Source organism: Pagrus pagrus (assembly GCF_965226575.1).
Source record: "Pagrus pagrus genome assembly, chromosome: 16".
NCBI classification, from domain to species: Eukaryota; Metazoa; Chordata; class Actinopteri; order Spariformes; family Sparidae; genus Pagrus; species Pagrus pagrus.
In genome coordinates this window covers 23,089,671-23,116,397 of record NC_140200.1, presented here as the reverse complement: position 1 = coordinate 23,116,397, position 26,727 = coordinate 23,089,671, and the positions used below count along the sequence as shown (strand labels likewise).

General features: G+C 40.2%; 1 protein-coding gene across 1 annotated transcript in view; it reads left to right on the top strand.

The window, feature by feature from the left end:
- LOC311271383 (uncharacterized protein) overlaps positions 1 to 26,727 on the top strand; it is a 59,075-nt gene that overhangs the window by 18,962 nt on the left and 13,386 nt on the right. The window contains exons 5-14 of the mRNA XM_084377024.1: positions 1,050 to 1,087; positions 3,515 to 3,561; positions 3,968 to 4,104; positions 6,442 to 6,591; positions 8,074 to 8,132; positions 10,499 to 10,519; positions 13,850 to 14,043; positions 14,236 to 14,291; positions 15,394 to 19,090; positions 19,653 to 20,341. Of these exons, the coding sequence (XP_084233150.1) occupies positions 1,050 to 1,087; positions 3,515 to 3,561; positions 3,968 to 4,104; positions 6,442 to 6,591; positions 8,074 to 8,132; positions 10,499 to 10,519; positions 13,850 to 14,043; positions 14,236 to 14,291; positions 15,394 to 19,090; positions 19,653 to 20,341 (5,088 nt within the window). The remainder of the gene's footprint in view (positions 1 to 1,049; positions 1,088 to 3,514; positions 3,562 to 3,967; positions 4,105 to 6,441; positions 6,592 to 8,073; positions 8,133 to 10,498; positions 10,520 to 13,849; positions 14,044 to 14,235; positions 14,292 to 15,393; positions 19,091 to 19,652; positions 20,342 to 26,727) is intronic.

The following is a 26,727-nucleotide window of genomic DNA, read 5'->3' as shown; positions in this document are numbered from 1 at the left end:
TTAATCCTGCCAACATTTTATTTCCTCCAACACAATTTGGTGCAGTTGTTGTCACGTGAATGAAATTTGACACCTGCAGAACCTGCAGAAGGCTTGAGAAGGAAAATTAGCATATTGAATTATTCCTATTAGATTTTGAAGGCAGCTCAGCACTAAGGTGCAGAGCAATTTGTTTTCCACAGAGCACATATGCTAACAAACAATGTGGAATGTGAGTCAAGATGATCCTGTTTTAAACAGGAGTTTGCCTCCAGCCCAATGAGAACAAAATGATGATAAATGTTAACGGTGGTTAGTTAGTAAGTTAGTGAAGTGAAAAAACCCCCGTAGAAAGGTAACAGGTGAGTCACTGTAAGTAGTTCATGAGGCTTCTCTGTTGGACTGTTTACATGATGATTTTGTGACCTGCAGGAATCAAACCTGTGAAACTCTATAAACTGTAAACCATCGAGATGCTGGATGGGGCTACTGTTCTGCATTCTTCAATAAACATGCAGACATGTCACTGTCAGCACATTCATCCTCACTGCCACATGGCCTCGCCAAGAAGAAAGAAAACAGTTTGACTCTCAACTAAAAAAAGATTTACACTCTGTATTATCAGTTTTGGTAAACTAACCCTTTAACAAAAACACAGAGAGGGAAGTTTTCTTTTCTCATTAACATCACACTCATGTTTGAAATCACACTGTGGAGATTTAATGGGTTTTATGTCCTGAAGCGTTCAAAAACTCCCCGAAGGCTTCAGAAATGGCTGTTTTGAAAATATATTTTTAAACCACTACACACACAGAGGTAATTTGGACATAATTACTTTAACGCTTACTCAAGTCCTGAGTGTAAAGAAAATAATGTATGATTGGACAAAGCAGTTTATCAGCTGTGCGATCTGTCGTCAATCTAAAAATAAACAGCTGCCAGCGAGAGCAGCAGCAGTCACTGACACATGACATCATCATCACAGACAAGATAGTCATGAGGTTAGTGTTAAAATGTGTGTTTGTGTGTTGCTTACAGTAAATTAATGTTTCATTTTTGATTGTTTACAGAGGATGAACCGCAGGAGAGACCAGAGGCCTCCAAGACGGTACGTTATGAGACATGACCACGTTTCTGACTACATGCACACAGATAATACAAACTTTAAATAGTTTAGTTAGCTTAAAATGAAAGGTTCTGCCTGAAAATAAAATCTCAGACATTATCTCCCCCGCCCATGCTGATGGAAAGTCAGGTGAAGTTTCGTAGTCCACAAAACATTTCTGGATCAAAACAGCGTTGCAGCATTCTCCTAAACCACTGAAGTAGCTGGGACTTGTTTTAACACAGAAGGAACAACCAAAAAATATAAAATGGCTCCATACAGCTGATGCGGTGTAATCCAAATCTCCAGAACCCCCCAGATCCCAAAATGATTTGAGGGGCATTATTCACAAGATGGCATCATTTGCAGAAATGTATAGTTAGTTGATAAATCCTTGTTTTATAAAGAAAAATCTTCATTCCTCAAGATGCATACCCATCAGGATAGATGCAACTTTACTAAATTATATTAAAGACTTTAATCAGACTTTTGGCAGTGATGATATTAGGGAGCGTATGAAGGCATAGTCATTTCCTCTAGTCTCTCTGAATCATGTTTTAACTTTTAAATCCACTTTCCTCTCCTCTCTCCTCGTCATCATCCTGTTACTTTATTTCTGTCCAGAGTGATTTCATAAATGTGTAAATGGAAACATGAATCCGGAGATATGAGGATGATAATTTGAATCTGAGGTGTTCTGGGGACACAGACCGACTCAGAGAAATGATCAGACTCACACAGCGTGGCTCTTTTCTCTGTAATCACCTCAGCAAAAGAATTACAGGCTTTTTAATAACCAGGAAACGTTCAGAATAGTTTCCACGGACAGAAAAGGACGGGTTCAGTTACACTGCTCTGGTTAATGATATTCGTCCTCATCTTTGACCTCAAAGAATAGAGGACATTTAAACTGTGTTAAACCCGAACAGACAGATGTATCATGATCCAAATTCTGTATCATCATAAATGAACTTACGATGAGTCAAGATGGTTCACTCAAGTGTGGCTCTTGATAGAAGAGGTACAAGGTTATACAGGATCTATTCATGTCCATTAAAAACATTTATAACTCCACTAATCACAGGAAAGGAACATCCATTGCAGAGGAAGCTTTTTTTGTTTTTGCAGTTTGCATTCAGAAATCTGTGGATATATTTGGATCCTCTGCTGGTTATCAAAATGAATTGTCCTTATTCGCTGCTACAGTAAAGTTACCTTCTCAAAATGAATCAGAACAACATGTTGTTTTTGCAAATTCCAAATCACCAGCATCAAGACTCGACACTATGTGATGTTGTCAGTTGGTCAACAAATATTCACAGCCAGTGATTCTGAAGTGCAGCAGAGAGAAGTGAAGTTGAGGAAGAAAGAGGCTCATCACAACTGAGCAGCAACAATGAGCACTTAAAGTGCTGCTTCAGTTCTACAGACAAAGGATGCTTTTGAACATAATGTGGTTAAAATGAACTGCTCAGTCAGTCCAGGCTGTGCTACTGATATTTTCTTCTGATCATTTGCTTACAGCACTACAGTGCACCAGAATGCTTCGTATAGAGTGCTTCAGGGATGAGTCTTAAATCTCGTCTCTGGTCAATGGACTTGGGTTCTAACAAGCTTAAGAGATTTTCAGGTTTTGTTCTACAACATAAAAGATGTTGGTATATACACCATGTTTGAATGATAAAGCATTCACATGTCTTAGAAACAGCGGTTGCTAATAAGTGTCTAACTGAGACTAAAGAGGTTGTCGGGGACATTAAATGTCATCACAGCAAAGACAGAGACTCATCTACTCACTAGGCCAATTTGAGTTACAAACTATTCTTACTTTAATTTTACAACTTGTACATTGATCAGTTTATAGAAAACATGTATAGTAATTGTGAAGTAAGGCGCTTAGTGGTGGTGACGCTTAAGTCATGTGACCATCATGTCGTCTGTTGATAGCCTGACATTAGCTTTTTACTTCTTGAGATTTAATTTATGCTTCAAAAATCACAAAAGTGGTGTTCATCTGAAGAACATCTTGCCCAAGAAAAAGTGCAAATATCATAAACTTTTGTTACCCACAGTTTATTTTCTACAAAAATTTAAATCCAATTGAAAAATCCCATAGGCTGTTTGTTGAGGGAACGAGCGCAATGCTAAGTTCTGGGTTAACCTACAAAAATACATCGTCCCTGCAGCTCTCTATACTTTGTCAATTCAGGAAATGACATCACTTTACTGTATTGCCGCCTTTAAAACCAGGATATCATATATAACGATATCCAAAATCTAGGATGATAAATCGTCTCATATCAAGATAATGATATATTTCATATACTATATGGCCCAGCTCTAATTTGGCTCGACCTGTGAGATTAGAAGTATTGGTAAAGGGAAGAAAAATCTGCAGCATTTAGAACTTTTTCTTTGCTTCTTCCACAGACAAGTGGTGACTCCTGCACCGACACAGGAGATCCTGGAAATAGAAGGTAGAATATTTATAATGATCTGATACCAACCCTGCTTTTAAATGACTACTGTTACTAATTTTCATAATGTTTTTATTGCATTCTGATTATCTGCTACTGTTGGATATATGATGTGTTGTAAAGATGATACCATGAACTGTGAGAAGTACATGAAGTACAAGTTAATATTGTGTGTAAGCTGAGTCTTGTCCTTGTATTATACTCATCACTACGAACTGTGTGACTGTAAGTTGTCAACAAGCACAAGCTCTACCACAACAAACAAACAAATCAATTTGAAATAGCTTGAAAATTATTCTGTGCTGTACTGCGTCATGACGGATGTGAGAATATGTCTCAGACAGCTTGACTTTCACTCCTCCTGTTAATTGTGTCTGTGATTAAAGTCACTGTGATGTCACTTCAGATGCAGAGGTTCAGACCGCCGGCCCGTCAGCGGCCCAACCAACGACCCCCACCAGCACCACCATCCTCCTCAGCCCTGTGAGTGCCTCTCCAAGCCCTGGCCCCGATCAGACCCAGGCAGCTGAGGAGGTTGAGGAGGTACCGACAAGCACTCACATTTGCATTTTAGGTATTTAGTCGACGCTCTTATCTATAGCAGCAAGTCAGAGAAGAGAGGAGCTGAGCGAGGAGGTTTGTGACAGGACACAGTAGCTCCTCTGTGGGCTTGAAATGTCACAGTCAAGTAGAAGCACTTGTTCTCTGGAAAGTATACATCAGTAGAGTTAAATTGCAAGTCAGCAATTAATGCATTGCATCCACATGTCTTCTTTCAACATAAAATACACAGAATGTAATATTTTATGCCACAACGACTTTCATGACTGTTGCACTGCACTTAGCAGCTCCATCCGATCACTTCCTTGGATTATGTGTCGTTCTCTAAGACACTTTGAAAGAACCGTTGAAAACAGGTTTTTTATTCACTTAACCACTGTGGATTTTCAGTTTATCTTTGTTAAACTAGATTACTGACCTACATTTTCTATAATAGGTTGTTTGCAGTCACGTGATTCTGATGACTTGTGAAATTCAGATGGAAAGTGACATTGGAAAAGCAGAATTGACGAGATGGAGGAAATTTAGTTTTTGTTATTTTTGCTACGTATTTTTATTCAGTTACACGGGTATGAACTCCAGCAAAGGAAACCAAAAGATACACTAAATTTAATGTTACAAAGTAAAGAAAAGGTTAGCTGCATTGTAGCCACCATGTTACCTTTGGTGAAGGGGTCCCGCATTGTTCGACTGCAACAGACGAAGGTTTAGGCAACCGTAAACAACGCAAGCCAATGGCTTTTTTCAGCCTCGAAGTCAGGAGATGGGTACACAGATGAAAACTATCAGTGTGTTTCTACAAGTAACTTTAGAAAAACAACTTTGCAAAAACCTTGAAAAAGTGCAAGTAAACAAAGAAAGCTTCCCAGTTACAGTGTCAAATAGTTCCACTCTCTGCAGGTTGTCCAGTTTACCTGCAGCAGGTAACAAGGACTTATTTAGGGCTCTCCCACCTGGTTCTGGCTCCCAGCGTGTTGGTTGGTTCCAGCAGCAGATTGCTGCAGCAGTTCATCGTGTCTTTCCAGAGATAATTACTGCTTTCTCCTGTTGAGTTGTCTGATCAGGTGTGTACTGAAGGAGTTTGTAAAAAGCCTTACCTGAGCTTTGACACTGAATTCCTCTAAGGATGATCCACATGCAGGTTGAACTGACGTTGTTTTATCAAAAGACTGAAATTACCACAACAATTTGAATTTATGCTGTCACTCATTTGATTTTACTCTCCTCACCCCACACATCTCTTTCTTCAGCCAAACTGAAGACTGAATGTTGACTATGCAGCTGGATGTATTTCTGTCAGTGGTGATTTTGTGTGATGTAACCAGGACACATTTCAAAACATTTAATTCATCTGTGTTTCCTCATGTCGGAAAGGGAAGAACATTTACTTAACTTCTTCAGTTTAACTGTATTTTAGTTAAAGGAGACTTTCTGTTATTCTTCCATTACATATGAGAGAGAAATGTTTACTTTTCACCTCACTATACAGATGCAGCCTCTTAAAACTTTAACTTAAACTATCCGGTCCGAGACAGGTCTGTGCTCGGACCTGGAAGAGTCCGTGACTGGAATGAGATCTCCCGCCATGACGTAGTGAGCGCTGGGCCGAATCATGGAAACCAGTTGCAATGGTTTATCTATCCACCAGGAGCAGTGATGATGGAAGCTGAAGCATTACTTCAGCGTGAAATCAGCCGTTCTTAGTATATCATAGGCATACAGTAGTTGATGTGTGGGAGAGAGTATGATTCTCACACAGAGCATGTTTTGTTTGTTGTTGTTGTAGTTATATAAATGTCATTTCTCATGCTGTTGGATTACTGCGAGGCCACCGTGTCAGGCGAAATCTGAGAGCAAACGATTTTTTGCCCCAGTGAACATTTTTGTAAAAGCTAGACGCCAACAACAATGGTTTGAAGAATAGAATATTTTGTGCGGTAAAAACATCTTGTGGAATTTGGAAATTATAACATTGATCTTTTTTTTAAAATATTTTGACTTTTGGACTTTTCAGTGCTCTGAAATCATCAGAAATGTTCATATTACACGGGTCAGAAGCAATCCTAGGCAAAACAAAGATGAAAACACTTTCGCAAATGTTGACGGGACATAAGAGCATTTTTTGGTGAAGCAATGATGATATCTAGTCCTGCTAGATAAAATATTACAAAAGCAGGAGTGATGAAAAATGACAATGTAAATTGGACACAGTAAACATACAGTGTATTTTAAGTGGAGGATGTTTGGGAGCAGACCAGGCTGTTTCATTCTTCTTTCTGGTTTTACCTCGATGTTGACTTGTGTTTGTTTTTCCTGAAGGACTCCGAGCTCCCTAACGTGGTCCCTGAGAGTCCGGTGGAGCAGATTGTGGAGTTCAGCATCGACCTGGTGGATCCAGGTTACAGAGAGCTGCTGGACGATCCAGACTCCCCTCAGTACATCGACCTGGCTCATCACCTGCAGGACCAGGTGGGAGCTCTACTTCCTGCTTTCCTATTTTGAAATCCTATTCTGTGTCTTGTTGTCTATTCTTATCAAGGTTCAATGTCAGAACTTGTATTTTAATTTTAATTTAAGTGTGTGAAATGATATTATCTTTCTTAGTTATATTTTTGAGAAATGTTTTATCTTCGTAGAAAATTTAGACAATCCTGGTGAAAATTGGGGCTCTTTGCCATATCTTTTGTCATACCAGAAATTAAAAGGCAGGATGGCTTGAAGAAAACCTCCCTGTGCAGAAAGTGAGAGTCATAGACGCATAGTTAGATGAGTTCTATGTGGAGGAACTCAATTAGCCTGACCTCAAACTCATTGAACACCAATGGGAGGAATTAGAACAGCAATTGCGAGCCAGACCTCTCATCTAACATCAGTGATTGACCTCACTAAAGCTTTTTTTTTTGACTGACTCGGCACAAATTTCTCCAAGCAAGTGTTTTGCGATGCCTTCCTAGAGGTATGGCAGCTGTTTAAGCTGCAAAGGCAGGTCTAACTCCATATGAATGATCCTTGTTTTAGAATAGGATACCCAACAAGCTAATATACAGGGGCGTTAAAAGTCTGAGACCACAGTGGGAATCTCTAATATTGTCACATAAACCTGAAAATAATCAGAAAGGTTGAGGATTTAGAAAGTAAGTGATTATTGTTGTTCTATTGTTATTCCAAACAAAGAGGGGCTCTGGACTGAAACACAAAGCTAGGGTGTAGTTAATGTGCTGCATTAGCATGATGAGCTTATGGTCCGTACTGGATCAAAGACGGCTGGGGTCATCAGGTGTAGGTAGATGTCGTCGTGTCAGTCTTCACAAAAACAAGCTTGACCAGCTAATAAGAGACATACGTACCAGGTTATTAATCCTTACAAAACAGTGACTTGTGTCGGTTGTATTGGCAGTATTTCCTGCCCTCTTTTTGTTATGCTAGGACTCTCCTCTTCTGTCTGATCAAGCATGTCGCTTACTACCTACCACAGTCTCCGTGAGTCTCTTGTGTCTGTCCTGATAGTAAAGAAGCTTACACCACAGGGCCAGAGATAGGGAGCAGATTACCCACAGTCCTCTCTTTCTGTGGGTGATTTCTCTTTGTGGAGCTCCTCAATCAGAGTCATGGTGAGAAATTGAGTCCTTCAGTGTTATTTCCTCATTAAAAGACTCTTTAAACGGCATCCGGATCATTCAGAGTCGCACGCGATTCGCAGCAGGATGTTACCTGTTGGAGCCTGTAAAGACGATTATGTCATAAGAGTGTCCAGGTGCTTAACTCACCCAAAGATAGATATCAATGAGCGTTTTCCATTCATGCAGTCCTTTTTATATAGGACACATTGGCGTCCTGCCAGGTTATTAACAAGCTCAGAGTTAATTAAATTAGCCTCTGCAAAGGGAGGGTGATGATGGGAGCCATCTTGACTGATATATCAGGTATTTAAAATCACCTTTCCTTTTACAGATGCAGCATGTTTTTGACGAACTCCCGGGATTTAAAGCCATCCATGTGCTGGGGATCAGGTGAGTCCTGATCATGAAGTACACATCTGAATATTAAAAGGTTTGAATGAGCAGAGAGGAGCGAGGACACGCGGTTAATTACCGTGGCCACAGCGGCGGCGAGACATTCCACTGAGCCTCAATAATTTCATTAAATTTTAAATGAGCAGATCGTTTGGCATGGACAGCCATTTGAATAGATAAGAGGCTGGTTGTCATTGGGATTGTGTCAGATGCTGCTGCAGGCAAATGTTTCGTTCCACGATGAACCAGACAGAATAGAAAAGCAGAGATCTGTTCTTGCTCTACTGTTCAGGAGAAGCAAGATTAATTGGCAGAATGGAAAGCTACATTTCCTCGCTGTTCAGAAACTGTTACATAACAACAACAACATAACCAAAAATTTCTTAAAAAGAAAGAAACATTTTGAATTGTAAAGAAAAATGTTTAATCTGTTGAAGAAATTTAAGAAAAACTGTCAAAATGGATAGCCAGTACAGGATTTTCTGTTTATATCCTGTAATGTTTGGCAAAAACAAACTTAACAACATGAAGATTTTAATAACTAAAGTCAGTGCATTTATCATAATAAAAGACATAAAACAAGATTTTAAGTTGTGGACAAACTGTCAGAACTGGCTGAGAAATGATAATAACGCATTAGATGAACCCACACAGGCAGGTGGACACCACTCTGATTTTGTGAGTTGAGCGGCTGCTTTCAGTTATTTTAAACATTTCCATGAACGCGGTCATGTGACTGTAACAAATATCGTGGCACATTTAATCAGCAAAACTGAAAGCTGCAGTTATAAACTCTCTAAAGGAAATGAGTCAGGAGTTTTAATTAAGCAAAGACGCTTATCAGCTGTTCCTCGTGCGCAAATGCGCAATATTAATGTAGAGATACACGTATTTCACCCTCTCATCCCACCCGTTATTGATCAGGATGATACTTTTTAAGACCTGTCCTGCCTGATCCATGGACTGAGATCCATGCACACACGGAGGGACAAGCAGCAGCGCTCCTCCTCGTCCTCAGTAAAATATCAGAGTATTTTTTCATATGCAGTCAAACATATGCAGTTGTTGATGGGACAGATGATTATGAAGTGGCGGGGCAGAGGGTCCAGCAGCCGAGGATCACATCCTTTCCTTCAGCAGAGATGAGTGCTACCGCTTAATATGTGCAGGCCCCAGCACACCTGGCTCTTCAAGGGAACGGGAGACGACACTCGGATTGGTTTGATTTATGTTCCAACCAAAACACACCCATGACTAATTCAGAGTCTAAGTACCACCTCTTTGCGCAGTGCGATGCACTTTGCGTACAGATTATCTGCCGTTTAACTAGCAAAATGGACTTGGACATGCCCTAAACGCACCAGTGCGCTGCACTTTAGACCATGCACAACAGACCATCTAAATAGGGCCCCCTATCTCTTGAATGTTAAAAAAAGTGAGAAAAAATTCCTGGATCCGTCCCTTTATCTGGATCCACACCAAAAGTTAATGGGTTCTGTTCTGGGCCAAGATCCATCCTTTGTTCCATCCAGGTTTGGTGGAAATCTGTTTTTGTGTAATCCTGCTGACAAACCAACCGACCAACCAAAAAACAGACACAGGCAACACATAACCTCCTTGGCTGAGGTAACCAAAGACATAGTGTGGGATCATGGGATCATAAGTTGTTGATGTGACTCAGGCACAAATGTTCACAGACGAGGTAACGTTCTCTAAAGGGGAAAATTCAGCAGCTAAGTCACAAAATTACACAAACAAATGAGGTAAGAACCAAACGCACTCAAAATGTCAAATTATATACAAAAACTGAAGTATACCACAGAATAAGACGAAGGACATTTTTTGCTTTTGTGTGTCTTTCTTCACAAACAGCAGAAACACACAGACAGTGCATCGGATACATGCTGTATTTTGGCACTTTGATGTGGAGTTATACATTTTGGGTGACATTGTTTGTTTGGTTTTAAAGATTAAATTGTTGGATTTTAATCTTGTGTATTTTGTGTCTGACTTGGATATAAATGTTCTCACTTATATCCCTTGGATTTAACGTGAATTCAATTAAACATTAGAGCGGCACAGTCCTGATGAAGCAGATTAACAAAGGATTTAATTGTTAAACTAATGGATTTAAAACAAAACATTTTTTTTTATAACTTTGTTGCTCATTTTGTCTCACATACAGAGAATTTGAGATTCTACACATAGTTTTCAGATGCTTTCTTCAAAAAAAGTGTTGATCTATTTGTGTGAAATCTGAAATTACACATTTTGTGGCTTTTCCTCACCCTGTTTGTGTTTTTCTTCCTGTTACAGTTTTCATTTCCAGCTCTTATACCTTCTTTTCTTCTTCCCAATGCAAGCGAGACCCAGGACACTGACGGGTAAATGACACCGAGAGATGAATCATTTCCTGTATTATCTGCCCTCCCTTGTGTGTTTGTGCAGGTTCCTGCCAATATGCAGCTCAGCTTTTATTTGGATCCGATGCAGAAAGAGAATTATTTTACCCAAAACCATCTTTCAATACAAAGTAGAAATTGCACAGTGACCTGCATTGACCAAATAACTGCTGAGACAAGAGGATATTTGGCCTGTGAAGCTCTTTCTTGTTTAAGGTTAACAAGAGGCCTGTGGTGTAGCTTTTTTTTTCTTCTTTTGGCCAAAGTTCATTACAGCGCTTGGCCTTTTCTCTCATTATCAGAAGAGGCAGGTGAGCAGTGAAACAGGAAGACTTGTGGATACAGTAATTGTCAAGCTGCTCCCCCCGTTAATTTGCCTTCCCCTGTGGTGTCTGGCGCTGTCACGGCCAATAACACGGAGGCAAGGCCTCAGCGGGAGCTCGTCCTCTAATCTTATGAAGGGTTCACAACTCCTCCTGCTTTTGTCTGCCAGACTGCAGCACTCACAAAAACAAAGGAAACTACTGCAGAGTTGCGTTTTGTTTTAACTTCTGAGATCATTTACAGAATTCTTAAAAAGCATGACAGAAATCAAGATTCACATTTCTGTTGACAACATATATTCACATTAAAGCCAAAACAACATTTTTTTTGTGCAACATGCAGTTTTTATCAATTGTTTTTTACTCCAGTGCAAAAGTGATAAACATAAAAATCCAACTCAATATCAGAATAAATGTTGGCATTGTACGCGTCTGAAAGCAATAGAGAAGTTGAAGCTCTGCGTTTCTTTGTATTGTAACTTCACATTTCTTTAGGTTATATTTTCAATTTAATGTTGTGACGGCTCTGTGTTTATGGTCTGGTTAGGTTTAGGCACAAAAACCACTTGGTTAGGGAAAAGATCATAGTTTGACTTAAAATACTTGGTTTCGTCAACAACAAACACAACGGGAAAAGATCCTGATGTCTGTGAGTTATGTGTTATAAAACCATCCCGACATGTAACCTGAACGTGATTAGACACGTACTGGACAAATGTTGATATGATACACATTAAACATACAAATTTAACACATCTGTGGTTTGCAGAAACGTACAATGATAACATTTTATTCTAGCAACTGGGCAGCAAAACCCCGAGTTGACAGAGGATAAAAAGCTGTTGGTGCCTCAAAGTGAGTGACTTTCTGTGGTGCTGTTCACACTTCCAGTAGTTAGAGTGTTTTTAAATATAAAAAATAGGGCTGTCAAAGTTAACGCGATAATAATGCGTTAACGCAAATTCCTCTTAATTTTTTTGACGCACACATTATGACCCTCGGCCCACCCCGTAGGTTGAGAAATCAGGAAGCGATGCAGCATTAACGTTGTGGATGTCAAGAAGAAACAGACCTCCTTGAGCAGAAATGGATAAAGAAAAGGGTCTTTTCAATGGCAAGTTCAGCTTCACAGCCCTGCCAGATGGTTCTCTCGATGTGAACTGAGTTACCACCAGAGTACGTCGAGTCCCACATACCACTTGCTGGCACTAGTACACAGCTGATGTAGAGAGCCATCCTCCGCCTCGCCAAAGGCAGACCACGCTGATAGTTTGCAACGCAGACGCCTGGACAACTCTACATGAGACATACTGTCAACAGCGATAGCTGAATTGGTGGCTGCAGCTTGCATTGTTTAGTAATTCTTTACAAGTGTAAAGTTGGACAATACATTGTGTTAATATTACTAAGGAATGTTGCATTCTAGTCAATATGTCTATCTGTTGTTGCTTGTTGGGCTTGAGTTTGCCATGTTATGCTTTCAGCATATTTTTTGAGCATGCAGTACCTTTTAGGTTATTCTGGAGAATATTCTGGACAGTATTTGTCATTGTTTTGGATTGTTGCAATAATAATAAACATACATTTGCATAACGCAAGCATATTTGTCCACTCCCATGTTGAGAAGAACTTAAAAATAACCCTTAAAGGTGCATATAGAACAGATGGAAAATGTGCGATTAATTGTTCATTAACTATGGACAATCATGTGATTAATCGCGATTAAATATTTGAATCGATTTGACAGCCCTAATAAAAACTATTGGTTAATAGAACTTTAAGGGTTTGTTTTCATTTAGGAAAAGAATGGTTGTCTGGGAGGTTTTGATATGAGATAAAAAAACAGCCAAGGAGTGCTGCTTTGTACATCAGATAGATGAAAAGAGTTCTTTGAAACCAAGATGTGCACATACAAAGACAGAAGGGAAAAGAATAAAGCCATTTTGCTTGTGTTCAGGAGCGTTGATCTCCCTAGAAAAGTTCAAGGCAGATTTCTCTGCTTGAAAAGCTAAAAAGCCTTTAATATGTGAGCTGCACCCGCACGCCCCCACCACCTGTCCTCATCAGAGCAGAAATACGAACAAAGAAAACAACACACAGGCTTTGGAATATATGCCTGCTGACGACATGATTGGCAACAGGCGTAGCATGTACAATAGCAAAAAGTGGGTGAAGACACATACGACATGTCACCCTTTACACAATGACTTACATAAAGCTACATCACATGGTAGCGCGCGTCCAAAACAGCAGGAAATATCCCATGAACAAAGCCTTAAATGGATGATAAGTCAGTGAAATTCAGGACACCCACTTTTACAGATATGGGACACAGTCAGGTCCGCTCCAGACAAAGAGCTGTCTGAGTTTGGAACAAAGTGATGCAGAGGATGTATCAGACGCAGAACCACCGCTGCAACCTAATGAAGAAGTGCTTTGTTTGGCAGACATCAGTTCTCACAAAAGCGAGGAAATTCACATCATCTTTATTCTAATCAGTCGCATCTCAGCAAATCAGCTTATTCTCTCTTGATGACAGTAGCTGTGCAGAATATTGATGAAGCTTTGATGCAGTCTCTCTCTTTATGTTTTTGAAGTATAGCCACAGATTTTCATGCGTGGTATTTCTGAATGAGCCTCTCCTTACTGCAGCACCACACAACTTTTGATTACCTTTGTTTGTCACCTGCTGTGTTAAACTGAAGGCTTCTCTGCAGCTCGTGCTGAAGAAGAATCTAGAGTCTAGAATCCCTTTAATCCAGAGTTAGCTTCAACATTTTCAGGACTTGTGACACTGATGAATTAGACTCAAATTAAATTATTGAATACTGAAGAATTTAAGGGACAATTGGTGGCCAAAAGAACAAAATTGCCTTAACAGCAAGCCTGTATCTGCAGACGGTTGGCATAGATTAGATGATCAATATGTTTTATTGTGAAGAATTACAGCCATCAACTCTGAGTCTGAGAGGTAATATCTCATTTTCAGGCCTGGGGGAATCTCAGTGCACTATTCCCTCGTCTTTGAGATCAATTCACCTAAAATCAACTCTGAGAATTCAGAGACAGCGACCGGGAGTCCGGACTCATCAGACAACTCTGGACTCAGGGAAATGGTGACCAAGGCTTTGCGTGAGGAGGCCTCGCTGCCAATCGATCTCGACTCACTGAACTTTGAACCAGGTACAATGATTTTTTTGTCTTTTTTATAAAAACAACTTAACAATTATTTTGAAATACTGTACATTAAATGGTTTTGTCTCATATTAGTACTGTCCACTCCAGCAACTGGTGGAGAATTATTGAGTTATGGTATTTTATCAGACTCATGTATCTCAAGTATAAAAATGCATTGTGCAAATTTATGTTTGACAGAAGCAGTCCTCCTACCAGCACTGACATCAACCTCCTCAGTGGAAATAGTGGACGAGGTACAGTAAGAGGTTTTGTAATTGCAACAGAAATACACTCATGATGAAAGGGGGTTATTTAGATATACAGTCATTTAGCTGTGATTTATAGAAAACACAATCATGTTCTATAACTTTTGGGGGAGACTCTAAATCAAACTTAAACAAATGCTGCCTTATAAACTATTGGGCTATACAGTTTGTATGGCTTACAAATTAGCAACTACTTTCACATCCGGCAAATACTGAGCAACATTATTGTCCCATTGGAGTTGTGTTTGTGTCCACCTGATGAATGTAAGTCCAATATTCAATGTTGGTCTCCACCAACTCTAAACAATCTCTCTCTGTATTTGATAAATGCTCCACTTCTTTCACCAGCTAATAACTTTTTACTGTCTGACATTTATTGCTAACTGTACTGCCACTGTGCAGCCAAAGAAGACATTTGTAGTAGTATTGCTTAGAAATCACAACATTGCCTGAAAAGGCTTTAAGTTCTGTGCAGCATACAACATCCACTTTGGTGGAAAAAAGCCAAATAAATATGAGAAATATAGAGTAGCAGAATTGATTGGTGTTGATTCTCAGTCGGATTGGCACCACAAAGTGGAACTTTCACATTACATGGAATGATTCAATTCCCTGTTGCACAATGTTAGGTTACATGTCCCATAGTTTCCTTCATGGAAGGAACAATATGGGAGAGAGTTATGTAGTAATTATAACCAAATTAGCTTGAAAGAACTAAAATGTTGACTGGAAAAGATTAACAGATATATATTCAATCGAAGTTAATATTAATTTATTATTGGAAACTTGTGGATATTCAGCCTTTGTACACAGACCAAAAGACTACTAGTTATGCAAGCATTAACTTTTTATGTAATTATTTAGAAGTGTACCCATGATACACCGTTTCCATTTAGCCTATCATAAGAACTGAATATAATGATAATTTTTCGAAACCTTGCTATGTATTTGTAGTAAGAATAGTTTCAGACATGAGCTACTGAAATTAAATATACGGCATGTTTAAGTTAAGGTTTAGGAATATTACATTAAGTGCAATTTCACCGACAATCACAACCCTTTTTCTTCTTCTAAATTCATCTCCCCACAGTCGAGTGAGCCGGATTCACACAACGAGTTTGAAGTTTTCACTGATGAGCCAGAAGTTGATAAACCTCGGCTGGTGGTTCCCCTCACCCCCATGGAGAAGGAAAATGCACTTGTGACCCTGCTAGATCCCACAGCTGTCCCAGATGATGACACGATGGCAGTGACTGGTGGGACGGCAGAGAGCAGCGATCATTCCTCCGCCTCAGAGGATTTTACAGGTGACTCTGAGGCAATTTATGTGAGTGAGCCTGAGCCATCAAATGAAGAAGAGGAGGAAGAAGAATTACTGATCATTACACATGAGATCGAAACCATTCATCACGATGAAACTGGTGAACTTGTGAGGGACTATATCCCGACCCCTCCTGCGATTCCTGAGTTGGAGACGGATGCTCCATATATTAGTCTGTCTCCAAATCTGATATCGGAGGAAGACCTGGCTCCTGTTGAAGAGGACAGCAAGAATCCTACTTTGGATGTAGTCACCCCCACCAAACAGATTTTATTTACCACAGCTCCTGCTGGAGAGGAGCCGTCTGATTTGGCACTCCCAGTCACAACACTTTCAGGCGTCACAGGCCAGCCGCCCACTGAACCAGCAGTGAACCTTCAAGAAGACGAAGAAGTTAATGCTCTTCCGGATGAGGAAGAGGCTGAATTGGTTGTGCCTGAACCTTATGACCCTGTTGAGGTTTCAGAAACAGAGGGGCATGATGTTTCAGAGTTAGAAACTGAAGTTGAATTGCTAGAACCAGAGGGAGAGTTAGTGGTGGAACCAGATGAAGAACTGCTGGAGGTTTTGCAGCCAACACCTGAACAAGTTGAAGTTTCTGTCCCTAACGAAGAGAATTTAGCAGTGTCAGAACCTGATCAAGAAATAACTGAAGTTTCAGAGCCAGGGGAAGAAGTAGCTGAAGTTTCAGAGCAAGAGGAAGAGGTAGCTGAAGTTTCAGAGCCAGAGGAAGAGTTAGCTGAAGTTTCAGAGCCAGAGGAAGAGGTAGCTGAAGTTTTAGAGCAAGAAGAAGAGGTAGCTGAAGTTTCAGAACCAGGGGAAGAGGTAGTTGAAGTTTTAGAGCCAGAGGAAGAGGTAGCTGAAGTTTCAGAGCCAGAGGAAGAGGTAGCTGAAGTTTTAGAGCAAGAGGAAGAAGTAGCTGAAGTTTCAGAACCAGGGGAAGAGGTAGCTAAAGTTTTAGAGCCAGAGGAAGCAGTAGCTGAAGTTTCAGAGCCAGAGGAAGAGGTAGCTGAAGTTTTAGAGCCAGAGGAAGAGGTAGCTGAAGTTTTAGAGGAAAAGGTAGCTGAAGTTTCAGAGCCAGTGGAAGAAGTAGCTGAGGTTTCAGAGCCAGAGGAAGAAGTGGCTGAAGTTTCAGAGCCAGAGGAAGAAGTAGCTGAAGTTTCAGAGCCAGAGGAAGAGGTAGCTAAAGTTTTAGAGCCAGAGGAAGCAGTAGCTGAGGTGTCAGAACCAGTGGAAGAAGTAGCTGAGGTTTCAGAGCCAGAGGAAGAAGTGGCTGAAGTTTCAGAGCCAGAGGAAGAAGTGGCTGAAGTTTCAGAGCCAGAGGAAGAAGTAGCTGAGGTTTCAGAGCCAGAAGAAGAAGTGGCTGTAGTTTCAGAGCCAGAGGAAGAAGTGGCTGTAGTTTCAGAGCCAGTGGAAGAAGTGGCTGAAGTTTCAGAGCCAGAGGAAGAAGTGGCTGTAGTTTCAGAGCCAGAGGAAGAAGTGGCTGTAGTTTCAGAGCCAGTGGAAGAAGTGGCTGTAGATTTAGAGCCAGAGGAAGAAGTGGCTGTAGTTTCAGAGCCAGAGGAAGAAGTAGCTGAAGATGAAGAAGTAGCTGAAGTTTCAGAGCCAGTGGAAGAAGTGGCTGTAGATTTAGAGCCAGAGGAAGAAGTGGCTGTAGTTTCAGAGCCAGAGGAAGAAGTAGCTGAAGATGAAGAAGTAGCTGAAGTTTCAGAGCCAGTGGAAGAAGTGGCTGTAGATTTAGAGCCAGAGGAAGAAGTGGCTGTAGTTTCAGAGCCAGAGGAAGAAGTAGCTGAAGATGAAGAAGTAGCTGAAGTTTCAGAGCCAGTGGAAGAAGTGGCTGCAGTTTCAGAGCCAGAGGAAGAAGTGGCTGTAGTTTCAGAGCCAGAGGAAGAAGTGGCTGTAGTTTCAGAGCCAGAGGAAGAAGTAGCTGAAGTTTCAGAGCCAGAGGAAGAAGTAGCTGAAGTTTCAGAGCCAGAGGAAGAAGTAGCTGAAGTTTCAGAGCCAGAGGATGAGTTGGTTATAGAAAATCAGGAAGAGGTGGCAATTTCAGAACCAGAAGAAATGGAAAAGGAGCTTGGGGACATTTCAGAACCGAGGACAGAACCAGATGATAGCAGAGTTGAGATTATGAAGGAGGAAGCAGTGGAAGTTTTGCAGCCAGAAACAGTAGTTGTTGAAGTTACAGAAGAGGAACCACAGGAAGGTATAGTTGTGGTGTCAGAACCAGGTCCAGAACTTGAGAATGATGTTGAAGTTTTAGATCAAGCTCAAGAAGCAGAGGAAGAGTCAGATCTTGGTGAGGATGTAGATGAGGTGTCAGAACAAGTGGAAGAGGTAGTTGAACCCGCAGGATCAGAGGAAACAGTACCTCAAGTTTCCGAGGAGACAGTACCAGAAGCAGAGGTAGTTGAGGAGGAAGCAGTTGATGTTATGAGACCTGTAGAAGAAGATGTTGTGGATGATCCAGAGCCAGAGGATAAGATTGTAGAATCAGAGGAGGAATTGGTTGAGATTTCAGACAAAGGAGAAGTTGTGGAAGAACCAGCACCAGATGACGTTGTGGTTGAGTTACTGGAACCAGCATCTGAACCAGAATCAGCGCCAGAACAGGAAGGGCACTTGACTGAAGTGATACAAACTGAAGACAAGGTAGTTGAGGCTGCACAATCAGAGGAGGAACCAGAAAAGGTTTTGGAACCAAGTGAAGAAGTGGTAGAGGTTGTAGGAATAGCTGCAGAACCAGATCAAGGGAAAGAGCCAGAAGAAGTGCCAGACGTACCACAACCAAAGGAAGATGTAGTTGAGGATGTAAAACCAGAAGGAGAAGTGGTTGCAGTTCCAGCACTGGAGGAGAATACTATAGACATTTCAGAACCGCAACTTCCACCAGCAGCTGCAGAAGAGGCAGTTGATGTTTTAGAAGAACAAGGGGTGGTAGTTGAGAGTCCAGAGGAAGCATCAGAACCAGAGCAAGGCGTAGATCATGTCACACCACCAGTAGAAGAGTTACTTGAGGTTTCAGAGCCTGAATCAGAAGGGGAAGGCATTGATGTCCCAGAACCAAGTCCAGAGGAGGGGATAGTTGAAATTTTAGAACCAGAACCTGAGGAAGGTGTTACTGAGCCACCAGCTGAATCAATCAAAATTCTTCACCCATTGGATGGTAGGGGAGAAATTCACTTTGGAGAAGACACTGCTCAGACTGTTGAAGATGAGTTCCTTCAACCAGTCAGACCGGACTTCCATCAGCCTCGTGAGGAGGACAACTTACCCATCATACCAGTACAAATCCAACCATCTGAAGATGAAGGTGAACCGGAACTTGAATACCCCATCATCCATGACATTTACACTGTGGAGGATGTTGACAGCATAGACACACAAGTCGAGATGGACACTGATGCAGTTACTATGACGGAAACATCTGAGAGTGATCTACAGTTGGAAATAACCTCTGATACTGCAGGTGAGGAACAGGAATTAGTTTTAGTTGACAGAACATTTTTTGGAGCTTCACAAAAGTGTTGCAGCATCCTCCTAAGAAACTGAAGTAGCTGGGACTTGTGTCACCTGAGATCCCAAATTGATTTAAAAAGACATTTTTTACACCCTTGATGCGCGGTTGAGTTTTGCACACTGGTCGACAGTGAAGAAAAGGGCTTCAAAAAATTGTGTAAGTAACGTGTTTTCAAATCAATTTGGGATCTTTGGGCTTCTAGAGACTTGAAATACTCTGGATGAGCTGTATGGAGTCATTTTGTTTCTTTTCCCCAGTAGATAATGACTGAATTTTCATGTTTTGTGTGAACTGGTTCTTTTAATAGAGCAGGGTTTTTGGATCTTTCAGATACCAGATAAATTATATCTAGTTTATTATCTCAATGCAGATGTTGGAGATTCAGATTGAAACCTCGGCATGAAGCAGTTTGAATGTATTATGAATAATTCAAGCACATTTGTGTAATTTGTGGAAATCCTTTGTGAGTGCTCATGACTTAATTCTGCCTTTATTGCCTGACATTTCAAAGAGGTGACAGCTCCAGACAAACCAGACACATCAGAGGGCACAGAAGTGACAGAAGACCTCCCTGGGGAGTCACAAGAAAGTGATTCATCCCCAGAAAGAGACATCAGTCCAACGATGGCACCGGTTCCAGACTACTTTCCTACACCTCCAGCAGCTTCAGTCGATGTGTCTGAACTGTCCACACCCAGTCTGACTATAGACACTGGACTCTTTGAGGTAGCAGAGGAATCCGTAATCCCCTCTGCTCCTGAGTCTTCAGAGGATGATAGCACAGAGGCAGAGATGGAGCAGAGTGAGCCAGCTGTCGTCATTATCGATGAAGACTTGGCAGAGACAGTGCAGAAAGGAGACGAAACCAGCCCACCGGCAGCCACTGAAGACTTCATTGATGAGGATGTAAAGGACCTGGCGGTGGAAATGGATCAAACGGATGTAGCAGCAACAGAGGTAAACGAGCTGCCGGACGAGGGGAGTGGCTTCCCACCTGTGTGGGAGGAACACACCACTGTCAGCGTCACAGCCCCGCCTCCAGTGAGATACCTGACCACACCCACCATGACCAAGGCCAGCCAGGGCAGGGAGCTGGTGGTGTTCTTCAGCCTGCGCGTCACCAACATGGACTTCTCCGAGGACCTCTTTAACAAGACATCTCTGGAGTACAAATCCCTGGAGAACACTTTCTTAGATGTGGTGAGTAGATCTAGATTTAAACCTATCTTAGTTTTAAATGATCTGATCCTGATTATTAAAATCCTGAGATCGATTATGTTATATAGGCCTTTTACCATGGATGTCTCAAATCAACACCCAAGTGCCAAATATGGATAGATTTTCCACTTCTACAAACTATTCTGAGAATCTAGCACATTTTGGTGTAATTTATAAACGAGCTTCTGTCCTCTGTAATTAATTAATTAATAAATTGACAATGAAAATAATCGTTAATGGCAGCCCTACTAAGATATGCTTGGAGCTGCTGAGTAGCATAGCTCTGATGCTGACATGCTCTCAGTCACCGTGTGATTTTTCTCTTATAATTATAACGGTAAAACCTTTTAAAATGCAAATAATAATTTTCTGACCTCACTATAAAGTCTTTTGACATGAAAGAAAATACGTAAAGCTTCTGACAATCAAGGTGTGTGACCTTCCTCTCTGAATTTCATTATAACTTGACAGGTAAAACAGACAATTAATGAATGTGAGCAGCTGCTCCGTTCATTTGATGCTTTGTTTTCATTCTCAAAGAGAACTGTCATGAATTAATATGTTATGTTTTTGTTTTTTCTTTTAAATGAGTAGACGAAGTGAGAGAATAATTTCAAGCTCAGGTGGGCACAATGCAGCCTTCATTTTACTACAGACAATGACTCGACTCAATTAACGAGGCAGGGAGAATGTGCCATGGGAATGTAGTGGGGAGTAAGAGATGACGCTGCTGTGAGTTCTCGTTCAAGCTTTGTGAGAGAAATAACAATATTTTGTTGATGGTTGCCACATTAAACAGACCACCTTAAATCGATTTAACCACTCATGAAATATGTAGAGACTTTAAATTGAGTTTGTTTAAAGGAACAGTTCACCCAAAAATATAAATCCATTCATTATCTCCTACCCCCGTGCTGATGGAAAGTCAGGTAAAGTTTCATAGTCGACAAAACATTTCTGGAGCTTCACAGCAATACAGCGTTGCAGCATTCTGCTAAACAACTGAAGTAGCTGGGGACTTGTGTGGCCTGAGATCTGAAATTGATTTGAAAAGGTTGCAAGATTTTGGCTTAAAAATGGGTGAAAATAACATCTTCTAAAATTAATTTGGGATATCAGGGAGACAGTGATTACACTGAGCTGTATGGAGCCATTGATTGTTTTGTTTGTTTTGTACCTTTTAAAACAAATCCCCAGTTACTCCAGTTGTTTAGGAAAATGGTGATTTGCTGTGAAGCTCCAGAAACGTTTTGTGGACTAGGAAAACTTCACCTGACTTTTCATCAGCATGGGGGGAGGAGATAATGATTAAACCTTCATTTCTGGGTGAACTGTTTAAAATTCATACATATTGCACCTTTAAGTTTAAAGATAGAAATGGCTGTATGATAAAGTCTCAAGAAAGCAGCTGAATTTTGATTTTTACCATTTTTATCATCCTGAATGCTCAGTGGGCTGCTCACACACGCTCCTTTTCACTTAGTTTTTATTATTGCTCTCATTTGAATGTCGCTCTGATTATCACTGCTCCCCAAACAAGTGTGTAAATCCCTTCAATAAGCAGCCAGGCAGCGGTTTAATTTAGACGCCCTTTTGGCTGCTTGCACTCATTCGGCTCAGAGTGGCAGCGCTGTGGTTTCTCTGTGCGCTCAGCAGCTTTTCTTTAAATAGAAAACACCCCCTGGACTACATTTAAAGATTTTTCTCCTTTTAAATCAGATTTAAAAAGATATGCGTCTATTGATTGGTGCACATCCTTTTCTCTGTTGCAGACAGACTTTCTAATCTAACTCAAATAGCTCTTATTTCATCAGTAAACTATTCATACTGGGAAGTTCCCAGTGGCCACCATTAGAAGGTGGTGGTTATCCCAGGAAGCTCCCGGGTGAGAATATTAAACAGGCTGATAGAGATTGTGCATGGTCAGCATCTGTGTACTTGATAAATACAGAGAAATGCTTTAGGAGGTTTGTGTTTCTCTAAACCTTAGCACAGAACGTCAGAGTAAGTAAAAATCAATAAGAACGAGTGTGTTCTCATAGCCTTGATCCATCTACACATTTATCCTGCATTCAGGCTGTAAGTGGGGAAAACAGTTAGATATAACCACAGTAGTTGGTGCAAATTAAGATGAAGAGCTGTTTGCTACACATGCGCTGAGGCTTCAAAACTTCAGCAGGACTGCAAATGTGTTCTCTTACCTTGTAACTGAAACAGGACAATGTCTAGATAGAATTCTAGTTAGAGAATTAAAAACCTGATTTGATAAAGAACTTACTGCTGAAAAGATATTTTAATCAGAGCCTGACCAAATCTCAATTTTTAGGGGACGATACTGATATTAGGAAGGAAAAAGTAAATAATTCAGATCCAGATATGTCAGCCAATACACTCCCATTTTCGGAAAAGGATCCATCAAACAAAGCTACAAAGATATGTAAAAGAGGCAGGATATACTGATTACATTAAACTTTATTGTTTAAAGTTACTTCCGCCCACTGAAATGTTATATTTCACTCTCAAATGAATAATTATGAATAACCCCATGCATTTTTTTCCGCATCACGTTCTGTAAAATGTAAAAAAAAAAATCATATTGGTGTATATACAGATACTGATATATCTGTGATGATACACAATATCGGGCGACAAATATATCTGTTCCTTTTAATGAGGGCTGGAAGATGAGGAGAGACAAGCCTACAGTTGGGTGAAATTTTATTTAATTAATGTTTAATTTATGTCCTTCTGCTGTAAACTTTGATTGTAGTTCTTTATGTATCCACGAATCCTCCAGAGGGGTCATTACAGAATCAAATGGTTATGATTCCACCATCACTGAAAGTGTATGAACAGAAGAGAGAAGTGCCAGAAAAAATGCTTATTTTAAAATAAAAGTTGCCTCTGACATGTAATTTTCAGCAGGATTGCGGCTAATTGTATCAACTGCTAACCCACAGCTCTAAATGATCGTAACATCTGATTCACATCTTTTTCATCAAACCTTTCAGTGAGTCCTTGTGTCCTACTGCCTGGTTTTTTATTACCCATCTGTATCTTAGTCTGCAGGTAACCATAGAAACAATACTGATGCTTTATTGTTAACAAATGACTCACTGGTGAACAGAACTGTGAGTTAAACTGACTACAAACACTGGATGACGTTTGAAGATGTTTTCTTCTGTGGTAAGAGGCAATTGTGTTCGCTATGTAATTTACACCCCCACCTTTCTATTGTTTTCCACCTTGGGAGAAGAAATGCTACTCCACTTCATGTCCTGGTATTATTCGTCTCAAGGTTCAGCTTTAATGTTGTTATACACTCCAGGATTGCATATTGAAATGCAGTTATAGTCTCCTCCAGAAAATGAAGAACCGCATTTTAAAATATTTTGAATTACATTAGAATGAAACCAAGGGCGGATATTGAAGATCACTGTTATGGGGGGAAAATAAATAGGAACATTTCTCAAGAGCACTTCCTGAAGAAAACATAGAGGCCATATTGTCCTTGACTTGGTTGTTGAGGTAGTCATTGTGCTGTTTCTCACACAGTATTGGATGCTGTGAGACCAAATTGATATGGTTTTCTCCCATTTTGAGGAATGATTTAATTGATTTCATTCAATTTGCTGACATCAAGGTGTACTTCTGGACAAGGTACTAATTCAACTTCTTCATCAAGTAAATGTAGGATTAAATAACATTTACAACATTTCTTCTTCAACGTTTTGTTGGTTTGATCAGTGTCATATCTTTTGTTAATGTCTTAAAAACTAAAATAAATCTAGTGCAGAGTAATGTATTTAACAAGTACTGGGATAAAATGTCAAAGAGCACAATGGGAAATTGACAGTTCTCCTTGATGGACTATGGAATCTGAATCAGTAGATGGATCATGACACCGGTCCATCCAGTAAGTGAATAAGATGGATATCTGTATCGGCACCCAATACTGATATTGGATCAGATCTGTCCTGACTCTAGTGACAGTATGTGTCTGCAATTCTCAACTTTCAAATGATGCAGACCACAGGAAAATGCCTTGCTCAAGGGCAGTAAGTTTGACCCGAGGAATCAAACCATCATCCTTGCATTCACCTGCTCTTTCTCTCTGTGTCCTCGGGTCTGCTGCTGGTTAACGCTGACAGCAGGATAAAACTAAATACTGAAACACAGGAATTATCACATAAATAGAACGTACCAGATCAGGCCTATAGAATGCCCTGTTTATAAAAAAACCTTGCTCTAAATCCTTAAGAGACCCACATTTTCTGAATAGGTTTTACTATTCATTTCACTGAACCGTTTTGTTAACTGCATCAATAGAGGTAATTATGTACGGCCACATGGGAATTAGAGAATCAAATTCGTTGAGCGTTTCTCTTTTTTTCCGTTTAATCGTTTGCTATGCAGAAATGTAACACCCCTGAGTGTGTGAGAGTTAAACTGGATTTTAGGAGATACTAATTTGTTGATGCGGTGACTGTTTTGAGGTGAGCGACTCTCTCCAAAACAAACGGACCGTGATGACAGAAGGAAAAAGTGAAGGAAACTGATGACTGAAAAACTGAAGCAACCGTTCATCATCTGAGCGAGCGGTGTGCTGCTAAACTGCATCTCTCCAGTAAACAACATAATCACATCAGTGGTGGTTGCTGCCAGTACCACTTTGTATTTATCATCTCAACACGCACACAAACGGCAGCGACAAAATACATTTCCTATTGCTGCTTTCATTAGAAAAAATACCATAAGCATTTGTAAGGTGTTGGAAAACGTAACTTATTGAGATTTAACCCCCTAATATGCAGCTGCCTGTGTAGGACTGAGAATGTGGATACAATCTCATGATTTACACCTATGGAAACATTTTAGGATCCCAACATCACTGTGACAACTGTCACTTATATTTTACCCAGATGACACAAAAGTGAAAACAAAAAGTCTGAATAAACAGATTTTTGTCCGATTTTTGTGCCTTTTATTAATGTGATGCATTATCACTTACTGGAGAAATGTGACTTCCAACCAAAGGTGCTTGTAGAATTAACAGTGATAATAATTGTACTTGTTTAACTCTTTTGTCTTACCATTCCTGGAATGTATGCAATATATGTAAGTAAATCTAAAGCTGTTGTTGAACCATTTGGAGTCCAGGCATGGTTTTAAACTTAAGTTTTTTCCCAAGCTATCAACAGCTCTGCAAGTGCTTTTGTCATTAATCTATAGGAGTTTTAACACACTGAATTATTTATTTGTCTCACCTTAATTTTTTTTAATGCAAAAATAAGCCTGTAGATGACCTGCAACTCCCCCTATTAGCAGGAAAACACAATGGTTACATTGTATAGTCTTACATGGTCAAAGTGCAAATCGTATAACAATATCACTGAAAATGTCCACTTGAGACATGTTTTTTCTGAGGAAATAGCCAGGCCTAAAAAAAATGCAATTTTGTGCCTCATTATAGGCATGAGGATGTTGTAAATGTTCTACAGCCATTATACTGTGACATCAGTCTTTACTTCAGAATGAGAGGTTAAAGCAAAAAAAGTCAGTTACCAATGTAAGCAAAACATTTGATACTTGTCATGCTGACTAATAATGTTTAACAGAGGGAAAACCAAATGGGCCCAGAATGCTTCCATGACGAACACCATTATATTTAATTCCTGACAAGTACGAGTGAAAGCAGTCGAGAACTTTACCACAGAGACCTGATTAAAATGTCAAATTGTATCAATGCAGCACTCATGGTCACGGACTAAAAATGTGATTAACTAAACTCAAAAGTAGAATTAGCTAAAAAAGTAAAAACGACCAGCTTCTGTTGAACAAAAAAGAAAAACAAACACAGGGTAAACATGGAAGATGTCAGGGTCCCTTTGTCTTTGGAAAAGGGAAAAACTATCATAACAGCATCCACTTTTATATAATTAATAGAGGTAAAAACGATCCGTTTTAAAAACAAGTTCAAACGAACACATTTGAACCTGTGTGGGGTTGATTATGGGTCACTTGGGCTCACCTGACGGGGCTTTGGGGGTCTATCAGACAACAAACATTAGGAAGCTCTTACTTAGACTATTAGCTGTATTTTTATAGTACAACTAGACTCCAAAGAATAGCCTTTCAGAGGAGACCCTGACAGCATTTCTTCAAGAATTGTACCCATTTTATTTCATAAAGGGAGATTTTCTTAATGTTCTCCATTATTAATGAATAACCATGAATAATGGATCGTGCAGCCTTGGTGGAGGTATGTGTCCTTGATTTAAAGGGACACAAAAAACACATTGCCAGTGCTTCGCTTGGAAACATTTCTCTCATCTCTTTCACCACATCTGCAGATGAAATGTGGTTCT